Here is a 13,289-nt window from a genome sequence, read left to right on the forward strand (position 1 = left end):
CCGTCAAAAGTTTCGTTTTTACGTCGCTTGCTCACGTGTAAAAAAAAAAAAAAAAAGAACAACTTGTCTCGTTTAATTAAATTAAAACAAGCCGCAGCGTTTTTTATTCCCACGTGTAGCTTTTCTCGATCTTTACTCGTTCGCGACTGTGCGCGCGGCGTGGTGGCACACCGTAAGACGATCGATCCATTATCTCCCGAGAGATTTCTCTTCCTCCTCCTCCTCCTCCTCCTCCTCTTCCTCGCATCGTCCAGTCACGACAATACCCCAGAATCGTGATGTAAGGCGATCGTTCCTCTGTCGTCCTTAGAAGTGGTCTGATAGACATCGCCGATAATCGATTCGCGGAAGGACCCGATCGAGTTCGTCGAAAAAAAAAAAAAAAAAAAAAAAACAAAGTTATTAACCAAAACGGTTTGTCGCGAATCGAATATTTTCGACTGACCCGTCCGGGAATATGCGTGCGACCTTCCTTCGAATCACGCGAGCCACAACGACGACGCGGTCGCACCGACGGTGCGCGTCGTGCACAAAATTGCCGGACGCTTTAATTGTCGAGATCGGACGCTCATGGATAGACGTTAGCATAATCGATCAAAGGGAGAGAAACGATCGAAGGTGACCAGGTGAGGAATCCATTTGCCGATGGATTTTATACCTGCTTCGCGACCGGACGATTCGACCTGCTCTTGCGAAATTAAGGCGATCCTAACTCCGATCGTGCCTCTCTCTCTCTCTCTCTCTTTCTCTCTCTCTCTATCTCTGTCTTTAGTTCTTCTCTTCTTCGAGCACACACGAGGTGCAGATCGCGTTTCTTTAAATATCTAAGTAATTGCCCGGTCGAACGCGCGCGCGCACGCGCACACCGGTAATTACACGCGAAAATTATGTTGAGAAATTACGGGGTTGGCAAGTGGAAGAATCGAGGAACGCGTACAAGAAACACGCGGCGCTCTCTTTGCGAGAAAGGGAACGAAAGTGATAGCGGACTAATGCGCGCTTTGTCAGCGCAAACGGGATGTAATAATCGCGCAGCGATTTTCGCGCGTAATTCATTTTGCTACGCGACGTAATCCGGCCGTCTCGCTCAAATCGAGTTTCTTCGAATCTGCGAGCAAACCGAATTGCGGAAACGGCCTTCGATTCGTCACACTCTAATCATGTGCTGTGACACGCAATAATTAGTCAATTTTCTAATCTAAGAGAGAAAAACAAATAAGTTGTTTTTTTTTTTTAACAATTGCCGAGAAATGATCAATTTGATTGTGTCGAATCCCGCGTGTGTGACGCGCGCGATTAAGCGAACAAGACGGAAACCGACGCGTCGCGGCGCATCGCGTAATTATGGGATCCTCGTTGCGGGCTGCTGACAGCTCGAAGCCTGGACCGCGGTAAACGATATTAATCACAATGCGCGTATTTGCACGCACGTCGCGCTGCAGCCCTACGCAGCCTATAGTCATCTCCGTAGGTGTTGCACATCCGCTCTGTGTCCGTCCGTACGCTGACAGTTGGTTTGAACGCAATTAGCGCGCCCGCTTGTGCGATGGTAAGAGGAGAGCTTGCGCTCGCGCGCGAGAGCGGGGCTCGCCTATCGCCCGCGCGATCGCCGAGTCGAATTAACCGTCTCGCCGCGTTCGCGTCGTGCCTCGCGCGATAGACTAGAAGCTGACAGCCGGGACTAATCCCGCTCCGGGATACGCTATTTTTCACCTCACGCTTATCCGCAATTACGTCATAAAGTGGACCTTATTTTCATCGTAATTCGCGCGAAATAGCGTAATATTTCATTATCATGTTTCTTGCTTTTATAAAAGCGATGTAATTGTTTTTTCTCGAAACGCGATGAATTAAGATTGTATAAAGTGTGTGTGTTTCGCAACAACAAAAAACCGCACATGTATTGTATCGTCGCGTCGCGCGCTCAACAACAACAACACGAGGAGAACAAAATCGAATAAATTTGATAACATTTTATTAAATTAATAAACCGTTCGATATGTCAGTCGCGCGCACAAACTGCCTGACGGTGACTCATCTTTCGCATCTCCGATAATAAACGTGCATTTTTGTCACGTGTCCTCTCTTAGTGTTTTTCTTATTAATCCGATCGACCACATGATAATGTATTGACGCGAGCATCGAGCTGAAACGAATCGGTGCGTTAAGCTAAGTGTTATACGTTAAACGATTATACGATAATCTCGGACTTATGCTGTTTCCTCTCTTTCTGCGATACGACTCGACGTCAACGCCGGCGGTAATCGCGTGCGCGGTTATCAAAGCGGCAAGAAATGAAATATCTTATGACGCGCGTTCGACGTGTGTCCGTTTTGCGTTCGTCGTCGTTGATACACTTCTTTGTGGACGATGACGACGACGACGACGACCACGAAACCATGACCATAAATGTAAATGGACGACGTCGTTTTGCTGGAAGCCGCGAGAGAGAGAGAGAGAGAGAGACAGAAAGACGAGACGAGACGAAGCAAGAACTGAATGCGGCAAAGAAAAGGAAGAGGGAGCGAGCAGAAAGACTCCGGTCGTAACGACGAGGCTCAAGTTTATGAATATTATTTTCCAGCAGATGTCCTGGACGATAGGACGTCGTCGGCGTCGTCGTTGTAATTAATGACGTCGCGAGTGCGACGAGGAGAGGTGGTTCCAAGTTTGCGACAGGTTGAAGAGAGATGAGCGAAAGGATCGGCGGCAAGGGGAGGAGAGAGCGGGAGAACGAAGGCGGGCAACGCGTAAGGGGATGCCGATAAGGAACCCGTAGGAAGGCAGCGGAGAAACTGATGGCGGATGGTAGTTGGACGGCGACAGACAATGCGCGTGAATTATGCCGGAATGACTGGGTAGTTTTAAAGCCAGGAAGCCAACATTAGCGCATTGATACCGAACACATTCTGACTGCGGGGAACCATTAATATTACTTACTTCATAACGCGCGAGCCACCGCAGCGCAGCGCGCGCGCTCGCTCGCTCGCTCGCTCGCTTACTGAGGGTTGACGGGGGCGCGCGCGCGATGGAAACTGCGCGTCTCTCTCTCTCTCTCTCTCTTCCGCAACTTTGCCTTTATCCCCCGCTCGTATAACGACTGCTTATCCGCTATAGTCATATATCCGAAACTTAGTTCTATAGACATCACTCATCATGAAGAAAATGATTGATGCAATTACACCCAACGCTATCAACACATTGATGCGCAAAAATAAATTTATTAAGAAAATAATAAATCTTTATGTTTCGCGCGCGCGAAAACGCAAATTCGAATTTAAAAGCGGAAAAAATCGAAGGTTTTCTCCGAGTAGATAAAGTAGAATAACGGATTTATATCTCTCGGGATTTTATGAAAAAAACGTAAGCGCGGCGCAAAGGGGAAATGAAAGAAAATGAACAGGGACGGTCGAGAGTAACACACGGCGCGCACATACAGGTGCTACGGTCTGCGCAGGCAGTGCGAGTTTGTAAAATCAAAAGGACAAACAATTAATAAAGCCGGCGCCGTCGATTAATCAGAATTTAACTCTGAGTTAAATACTCGAGGATCGCCCTCCGGTTGCGCGGCTGCGTATCTCGAGGGAACGAATGCGCGGGCCACGCAGGATAAACAAAGGTTTACATCAGTGTCAGTCGCAACAAGTCCGAATTCGTCTAGGGTTCTCGCCATGAATATTCACGGTGTGCTCGCAGGTCCGCCGCCCTTCCGCAGCAAACCACCCCCGCCGTTCTCTCTCTCTCACTCACTCTCACGCTGCTCCGGTCCGTTTCCCGATCCCTCGCGATGAACCCCTCGCCCCCCAAACTCTCGCCCGCCCGCATCCGTTCTCCCCGTGGCCTCGTGCCCATTTACCTCCCCCTGCGATATCCATCGAACGGCCACCAGTCAAAGGCTGAAATCACAATACGCGTTTGTCCGGTTGACGAAGTCGACGGTGGGGTCGACGCTAAAGCAAATAGAACGAGAGAGAGAAAGAGAAAGGGGGGGACGCGTGAGTGGTCGGCGGCGAGGCTCGACCAGTGGTCATTGCCTTTGAATTGGAAATTACGTTTCGGACGGCCAAGTGTCGATTTTCACCCTCATATTAACGGCTCTCTCCGCTCGCAGACTCGTGAAAAGTGCGGAGAGGACCGCGAATACATCTCTCTTTCTCTCCTTGTGTGATCTGCTCTCCTTGACGTGAGCCAAACATTTTCAAGATTCGTCCCCGTTCAAACGATTCGACTCTCTTTGTGTTCTTTTTTTTTGCGGAGGTACGCGACATTGAGCTCGATGTCCGAAGGAGAGCGATAATGAAGCGAGGGCCTCCGCCTACTTCGCACCCTTTTCGCCGAGGCGGCCGACGATGAGGGGGTGGAACGGCCAAAAGCCCCTTTCGAAAATCAACCCTTTCGGGAGCGCGACGGGCTCGGGGCGGGCGCGAGTATTTCGCAGGCGCTCGAATGATTTAATCCCCGAATGATGGACGGGCACGTCGCGACGATGATCTGCGTGCCGTAAAGTGACAAGTGGTTAGGATCACGCGGAAACCTCGGTGGCTCGCTCTTCGGTGGTGGCTCGCTCTCCGGGGCTCTCTCTGTGTGCTGGGTATCGGATGAATTGGAGGCCGCCGCTCGGTAGATGGATTTTGCGGCAGATATAGGAGGGAGGGCAGGTAGAATGGCGCCAGGGGGTAGAGAGGGGCGAGGCGGTGCAGGGGTTACGCACCATACAAATCATGTTGGCATTACAGCGTCAGGCCTGGACTCAACTTGTCGCGCGACCGGAAACTCGATACTATGCGCCGATAATGCTGATTTATCGGAAGCGCAGTAGCGCGGCCTAGGCCGCCGGGCGTCATCGACAGAGCCCTACGCTGTGTTTTGTATTTTTGTTCGTTCGTGATCGCGGCACGATTTTTCCGACTAATCGAGAATTACGGGTATTCGCGGATGAACGTGCGCGCGTTCTCGCTCGTCTCGTTCGAGATTACGGCGCCTCGGCCGCAAAAAAAAAAAACTCGATAATCGCAAGAGAGCCCCGACGCGACTTTTCGTTCTTTATATGCGGTTGGAATGTGTCCTACCTTTCGAGATGTTTGACAATATCTTCGTAGGCTGCTCGGCAGTTTTCCCAAACCGTCCCGGACCTGTGGAGCACAAAACAAAAGGCGGTTACGACACGGACAAAAAATGGAAAAGAAAAGATTGAAAAAAACCTCGGCCGGATCGAACGGCGCGATTAACTAAAAATCTGGGAAACGAAAGGAGAAGAAAACGCGCGTGATTTGAGTTTACACGGGCGTTGGTGGAAGAAATCGCGTGGAAGAGAGGCGTCCTTCCGTGCAAAGAGGATACGCCTGATTAAGAGTCCTCGTCTCGTCACTCGCTTGATGTACCGCGGATTCGACCGTTGTCGAACGCACCGGGAATGAAGAGTCTTTGATGTCTCTGATTAAAAAAAAAAAAATAAGTAAATAAAAAGAAAACAAGAAGGAAAAAAAGATGTCAACGCGGCGGGAGCGGAGTTAATTTGTGACCCATGAGGATCCGTATCCGCGCGCGCGGTCGCAAAGGAAAAAATAAGGGTGTAACGAGACCAAGTAGAGAGTGGGCGAAATAATCAAGAGAGAAGACCGGATCTTCGTTTACGGAGAGCATTAAAAAAAAAAAAAAAACGAAACGGAAATCAGACGGATATCGATCGGTGCCCAAAACTGCCCTTCCCTTTAAAAGTCTCTCCTTCCAAACGCACGGGAGAAAAGTTTGACGATGTAATGTCAATAATGTCTGACACGGTTTCCACGGGTCTCATTGTCATTGTTCCGCGTATTTGCACTGTGAAAAATAAATCTCGATGTTGACAGAGAAAGGATAGAGAACAAGAGAAAGAGAGAGAGAGAGAAAGATAGAAATAGAGAGGGAAGCAAGAAGGAAACGCGAGGAGTAGACAGATAGAAAAGCCGCCGCCGTCGTCGTCTATGGTGGAAACTGGTCGAAGAGGTCACGCAGGGCGATGAAAGACAAGAGAAAGGGTGGAACGGGCGGTGGCGGCGACGGCAACGGGCGATGAGAAAGAAGGAGATACGGCGAGTTAAGGGATGACGATGAAGCAGGACAAGCGGGGGAGGGAGGGAAGCGCAGAAGGCGGAGGGACGCGCGGTAACGGCGGTGGCGTCGGTGTCCCAGGATGGGGTTGCGTTGAATTAATCATATTCCGGTGTTTGTCGTGGCGCCCCCAGACGTAATCCGTCTTACCTCCCGATCCCTCTCGCTCGCTCGCTCGCTCGCTCCTCCGTCGCGATAGATTTGCATTTTAATTAAAAGCAAAGCGCTGAAATCATAATGCGAAACGTGCGGCACCGCCTTCGCCGTATCATTATACACGCGTGTACGGTCCGCCAACACACAATCGCACGTCGCTACACGCACTCGCAAACGCTCGTCGCTGCCGCCGCGTCGTTAAGAAAGATTGAGATGCGTTTAAAATCCGGAACGCCGAGCTCCGCATTAAAACTCTTCATTCGTCGTTCTATACATGTGTCCGAGGTGCATATCAGATTCCCATGTAAACAGTGGGAAAAACTTACTCTTTCACGGCGTTTTCTCTCTTTTTTTTTTTTCTATACCTCTCTTTCGTCACCTCTTTATCCCTCCAGTCTCGTTCCCCTCTGACGATTGCGAGAAATCGTCGTTAGTTATTTTTTTTCTTTTTTTTTTTTGAGACCCTAAAGAACAAATCAATCTCACGAAAAACAGAAATTCTTTCGTCTGTCGCTAAATCTCTCGATTTTCCCGAGCGCGCGCCGCTCAAAGAGCGAACGCAAAGAGGGGTAGTGGTTAAGGAGGATGGGGCTAATTACACAGAGCGGATGTAATCGAAAATTAAGGCGACTCTCCGTATCCTCGAAAGCTCGGGAGCGCTTTCGCGGCGAGGGGGATGTACCGAGAGCATCTATTAGAAACGCGTTAACAAATGCCGGGATTAGCCCCGTGTCTACCCCCTCGAGCAAGGATGCTGTTCCTTTGGCGCTCCTCTCTCTCTCTGTTTCTCGCCCTCTCCCTTCTCCTTTCCTTCTCTTCGCTCTTCGGTTCTTCGCGGCTCTCCACACACTCCACGTAGCCGAGTAAAGCCGCGATATTCGTCTTGGGACCGCGCGGCGAGGATTTGCGTCGCTCCAAGAAGACCTTCTCCGCGGCTTCAAAGATGGCCTAACGCACGAGGGTAGAGATTCAAACGTTTGCAGAATCTTAAGGTCAATCCGAGTCATGAATAATGTTGCGCGAGGCGCGTTCTCGAGACAAAGCTTTGCATCATCTTCTCGCAAGATTACATCGTGTCTTCTTTTTCGACGAGATTGACAGTTCGCGTATCCACACTTTAATTAACTACATTTTACCGCGGTTCTTCGATTATAATCTGATACTCGCAAAAAAGAATCTCGTTTCAATTCCGAGTACGTGTACGTGTATAAAACAAAAAAAAAAGAGAAAAAAAATTGGGCTGATCGCATCGGCGCGATAGTGAAACGTAATTCGAGTAAACGACGACTGACTGAGAGAGGAAGTGAAGTCGAAGGAAGACGAGAGAAGGAGGGCTATAACACGCGAAGAGAAGCACAAGAAGAAGGAAGAGATCAAGCGGTGTCAAGACACCCCCTCGAATTTCCACGGCTTCTCTTCCAATCCTCTTAAAGTACGTATTCCTTTGGCCTCGCCGGCCGGAGAGAATTTCGCCGTGCAGGAATTAAAAACAAATAAATCCAATTTCCAAATGATCCGCCGGCGATTCGAGCGCGAGAAAAGCAACCGGGAAATGAGCAGAAAATCGCTCGAGAAGTTTTAATTTTCTTGCGCGCTCGATCTGGGCGCGCATCACTTCGCACCTCCGTTATACCATCTGATCCGACGTGACTTGTCCCTAGTCGACTCGTAAAGCTCGGGGAGGAAGTTAATGAAAATGTTTCCCGCTGCGCGCAGCTTCCGGAGTCGCTCGTGAGAGAAACGGCGCTATTTCTCTCTATCTCTCTTTCACACACATACACACATTTTCTCTTTCACACACATTCTCTCACGATACAGGCGAGTCGAAACCAGAAAGGAAGGGAGAAACTCACCTCGCGAGGGCTTCCATGTTGGTCATATTTGGGTTGACCTTGAGGCCCTGCTCGGCGCGAGCCTGTGCTTGCGCCTGCAGGTGATGTGGCAGACTGGCCGGTGACAGGATAGCGGTGTGTCCTGCACCTGGATGCCCGCCGAGCTGCATGAACTGCATGTGGCTGAGGTGCGTGGGTGGGTGATTGTATCCGTTTGCCAGAAGCGGTGATTTCTCCATCCTCGGTACGTCTGCAAACAGAACAATATACGCGGCCGTTTAAGATCGTTGTCGGCGCTTTGAACAACGTTACACGTAACGCGTCATCATTTATATCCCTCCCTCGGCTTCCGCCGAAGAAAACCGCATAAATTCAATTATCGAGCACACACACACACACACACACATACACACACACCGTCACCTTTCGTGCCGTTCTTTGGTTCACGGGCCGGCGAGGAAGCGAGACAGGAAGATTGAGATTCGGAGGAAAGAGACAGAGACAGAGACAGAGGAGTAGAAGGAAGAGAAGCGGATGTATATCCGGATTTTACCGGAATTGGGTGAGACGTGTAGCTCCTGGAGAGCCAAGGATAAAGAGCGCTTTTGCGAGCTTGATGGATCGCCGGCCGCTTAACCAAATATCAATCACAACAGGCGGCGGTGGTGCACAAGCTCTGCATATAATCTGCGTTGATTCGCGCGTCCGTCGCGCTAGGCCCGTGTGTTTGCGCGACGTCTTAGCAAGCCAACGGTGATGGATTCACTCGCGAATTCACGAGACCCCCAGGATAGACCGCCGCGATCTGGAGTTTCGACACTCCTGCCCTTCTTTTTCTCTTTCTCCCTCTCTCTCTTTTTATATATATATAGGTTCTGAATATATTCGATATCAAATGCGACAACTTGTATTGTTCGCCCCGCTACGAATTCTCGATTTTTCAAGATGCGCATCTCTTTTTCTCGTTAGTCGACGGGCGGGATAATGTATGCGTGGTCACGTTTTTTGATCGATGCCACATGTACATTCGACGCACGGGAGAATCGCGAAAGGGACGACGGCGTCCTGTTATTTGTTACACGCCGGCACACTGTACCGATATCGATACGTTTCCCGCTCGAATGTGTTTAAACTTCGATATGTGGCCTTATATATTTTCGTGCGCTCCGCGGGTAAGTTTGCCGGGTCGCGCATTATCCCGCAAGCGGCGCTTGCCACACGATGTTTCCTTTCGAGCGAACACGCGCTCGAAATTTCGTAGAGGTCGTATATCTTTTTCGGTTCGGACGAGAACAATATCTCGAATTCTTTCGTAAGTGGTCATCATCCCGCTCGATGATCCCGATGGAGGCTCGCGGCGTTTCACCCGCGATTTGTTGCGTCTTTCTCGGAACCGTCATCTGCGTCTGTCCCGCGTGAAATATTGGATAAACAATACTGTTGTCATTGAAGATCAACTTTTGGCCGGAGAGAGAAAGAGAGAGAGAGAGAGAGAAAGAGAAAAACTGGTCGGCTCGCCTTTTCGGGAATCAGACTATGCGATGGACGGGAGGGGGGAGGGAGAGAAAAAAAAAGAGAGAAAGGTAGGAAAGGAGTATGTGGAATGAGTGGTGCCTATTCATTACAAATTATCTAAATGGCAGTGATTTCGGCGGACCGGCTGGCCGTTTGACGAGTAAGTGGCGGGTTTGCCGGTCCCAGTGACTGTCATTCCGCGCCGGCCCCGGGCCAATTGGCAATCGTCGACCGGCGAACGACCGAATCGCTCGACAACCACTGCGGGACCCGGCCCATGACCGGCCCTAAAATTGGACTTATTACAACTTATAGAGCGCGATTTGAACGCTCCGCTCAATAACATATATTATCCCCAATCCATATGATTTAATGAAATCCCTCTAAACTCGCCACTTAGCCTCAGTACCTTCTCGCGGCAGTGGCCCTTTTTGTATATGTGCTCCTCGCGTAGATTGGTATGTGTACGCGCGAAAGACCGAAAGACTCCGCCGAGACGCAAAAGCGGGAGAAAGGGAGAAAGGAGAGGCGCGCGAGGAGAATACGCGAGACGAGGAAAGCGCGTGCGCGATCGTTGTGTATACGTAAAACGCACGTTTCGTCATTTTACAACCTCGGCGGGTACGTATTTACCGAGCACAATGTACGCGGCGTCGAAAATCCTGTGATCGATGAAGACGTTTTCGAAGTTTCTGACGCCCGTGCGCGCACAATTCTCTCCTCTTCTTCGTCGCTTTTAAAGACGCTGCTCCGTCTCTCGCTGTTCGCGTCTGCGCGATCCCGATCGATCCGGTTTTGAAACCCGGCTTCTCGCGCGCGGTAATATACGCAATCACTTTTTCTCTCTGGATCATCGGACGAGGAAGAGGAAGGGGGGAAGGGGGATAAATGACGCGCGCGGCGTATCCTTCGCAGTCGGTGAGAAACGAATATCTTCTGAGAAAATAATGGAATCAAGAATTCAAAAAGGGGAGAAACGGTCGCCGAAACCCCGAAGCCAAATGCGAAAGACGATAAAACACAATTTGAGCTAAAGACTGCACTCCTGGTATAACTTTCCTCCCCCTCCTCCCGTCCCTCCTCGCCTCTCTTACCCCCGTGTGCAGACGAACGCGCCGCTACTTCCCCCGGCTCCTCTCGGAGCTGATGAGGTGACAACCCATAATTATACAGACCGCTTTCTGTCTGGGACTGACTGCGGTGGCATGCAGAGGAGAGGCCTCCATCATTCTCTTCTCCGGTTTTCTTTGCCCTCATCTCTTACCTCCCACCCTCCATTTCCTTTACTCTCTCTTCTTCTCTTTTCGACTCCTCTTCCTCATCACACATCTTCTTCTCCTCCTTCTGCCTGCTTTCCCTCCCCCCGCTTGCCCTTCTCTGTGTGTGTGTGTGTGTGTGTGTATGTATTTCTCATTCTCGAGTTGGTTCAGGAGGTTCCGGGCCTCAATCGACCTAACGCTTAATAGTGATACGTACGTTTTCTTCATGTGAGGAAGAGTCGAAGGTGGAGCGAGTCGAAGCGAAATGACGAAGAGGGAGGAGGCCAGACTGACCGGAGTAGTCGCTTCCAACCGTGCCATGTGTGCCCGTAGGAGAAGAATAACTTTTGCTACTTCTTTCCTGGTGTTAATTACAAAACGCGAGAATAAATTGCCGGACTAAATGAGTGCCCGGTATCTCTCGTCGGTCTCGTCACGTCTTTCCTCCCCTCTTCCTCCCTTCCTCGTTTCTTACAACGAGCCGCGCTACCACGACGGCCGGATGAATGAAGGCTATGGCCACACACGTACACATACACGTTATACGCAAATAAACTTTGTCATAAACTGATCATTCCTGTCCGTACTGTTGCGACACGGCTGCTTGAGTAATATACTAATTCAAAACTATATTTTACACCGCAAAATAATAATGAAAACTCTAATATTTGTTTTTTTCTTTACGAAGTAAGTAACTTTATTTTATATTTTTATCCAGCCGAAATTTCGTGTTCGAAAATTATAAGTTTTCCGAGATCTATGTCTCGTCAGATTTTGACTCGTTTCGTGGCTCTTTCGGCTCCGAGCCGGTGAACCGAGGGTCACGTGAAATTATTCGGAAAATATACCTTTTGTGCTTATCATTTTCGGCGCATCCCCTCGATCTATTGTTCTTGCCAAACGTCGAAGGAGTCTCTCTACCGAGAGCTCCTCGAATTCGCCATAAGCGCACTTTACGCGCGTATTTGTGCTTAAACACGCATAAAATATTTATCCCCATACACGATTCCTCAAAATTCCTCTTGAATCTCGATCAAAGAAGCCGGCCAATGACATCGCGATTTCTTCCAACTCCACCGCAATCGACTTTGCGCCGAATCCGTTCTTCAGATTTCAAACACGTAAAACCGATAAAATAAACTTTTATTAGAGATTCTCGATTTCTCGCGCTTTCATCGAGAATAAATAATAGACGCGTCGCGCGTATCGCGTTCGGTCTATTTAAGGTGCATCTTCCGTGCCGCAAGAATCTGGGCCGATCGAAGGCAAAACGAAGTGTAACGGGAAGACGCGCGGTTTCTGCGGCGCGCATACACATACACGCGCATACACGTAACGCGCGCGCGCGCGCGCGCAGGGAATAACCAACATTATTCTCGCCCTGGAAGTGTGTTGGTACATAAACACGAGACGGGAAACACAGTTTCGCGCAGGAGGAATCCGGTTTTTCAAGTAATCGAGAGCCGAAGCGGCCAGCCAGCCAGCCAGCTAGTCAGCCATCCAGCCAGGCAGGCGAGAGGCAACTCTCCGGGCCAGCAAGCAGGAGAAGCGAGCAGGCAAGCGAGCAGCCATCAAGGTAGCTCCCAACGTCCGTCCGAGTCTGGAAAGAACGAAAGAGAGAGTGGATGCCATAGGAATCCACACCTCTTCTCGCTCCTCCTCCGCCTCGCTGTATTCTTCTTTTCTCGATTTCCTTCTATCCGATACCACACCCAACCCTCTTAATCGATCGATCAGATAATGCAGCACGTACAGCCGTACGTATTGAGACGCGAGTCTCGCGACTGCAGGAACACCAATGTCCGGATTCCAATCCGAATAATAGGTGGCAAAAGTAAGTAAGTACAGTCGTCGGACGTGTTTACACGAAACAATTTGTACAACGTGGAAAATTGACCACAATAACACAATTTTCTTTTCCTGAAGATGGTTTTTAAAATGATAAAAAAAAAAAAAAAAAAAAAAAAAAAAAATGAAACCAACGCGATTCAAATCCGAAAATTATTTTCAGGAATTCTTATAGTATATCGCGAGACAAAAAATATGACAATTTTCTTTTACAGAGAAGTATAGCGAGGTAACAATGTACATACGAACTTGTTACTCGTGTATATACGCCGCGGATACTTCCTATTCACTTCTTGATACGCGTGTACTTTCTTACCCGTCTTCTCGAGGAACGACGCGAGTGTATAGAGACGTAGACGAAGTATCTTACAACCGATAAATAGAGGCTATACGAGAGTATTGCGAGCTCTTCTCTGTGAGAAATAGGCAGAAGAAGCAACTAATCTCGTACGCGCGGTGCATCTTCAGTGACAATATAACGTTATACGAGAGACTTCGAGACACACTTCCTTTTTCTTACTTCTACACTTTGTTAAGTCTCCTTCCCTCTTCCCTGACCTCTCTCTTTTTCTCTTTCTCTCTCTCTCTC

General features: G+C 49.4%; 1 protein-coding gene across 4 annotated transcripts in view; it reads right to left on the reverse strand.

Moving 5' to 3' along the window:
- The window catches only part of LOC109858392 (dachshund homolog 2-like), a 179,661-nt gene that overhangs the window by 83,374 nt on the left and 82,998 nt on the right, over positions 1-13,289 (reverse strand). For all 4 annotated transcript variants that reach the window (XM_020435577.1, XM_020435576.1, XM_020435578.1 and 1 more), the window contains exons 3-4: positions 8,100-8,328; positions 5,070-5,132 (exon numbers count right to left, since the gene is read on the reverse strand). In XM_020435577.1, the coding sequence (XP_020291166.1) occupies positions 5,070-5,132; positions 8,100-8,328 (292 nt within the window). The remainder of the gene's footprint in view (positions 1-5,069; positions 5,133-8,099; positions 8,329-13,289) is intronic.

The sequence above is a fragment of the Pseudomyrmex gracilis genome, unplaced genomic scaffold (genome assembly GCF_002006095.1).
Source record: "Pseudomyrmex gracilis isolate BER0280 unplaced genomic scaffold, ASM200609v1 scaffold_202, whole genome shotgun sequence".
Lineage (NCBI taxonomy): Eukaryota > Metazoa > Arthropoda > Insecta > Hymenoptera > Formicidae > Pseudomyrmex > Pseudomyrmex gracilis.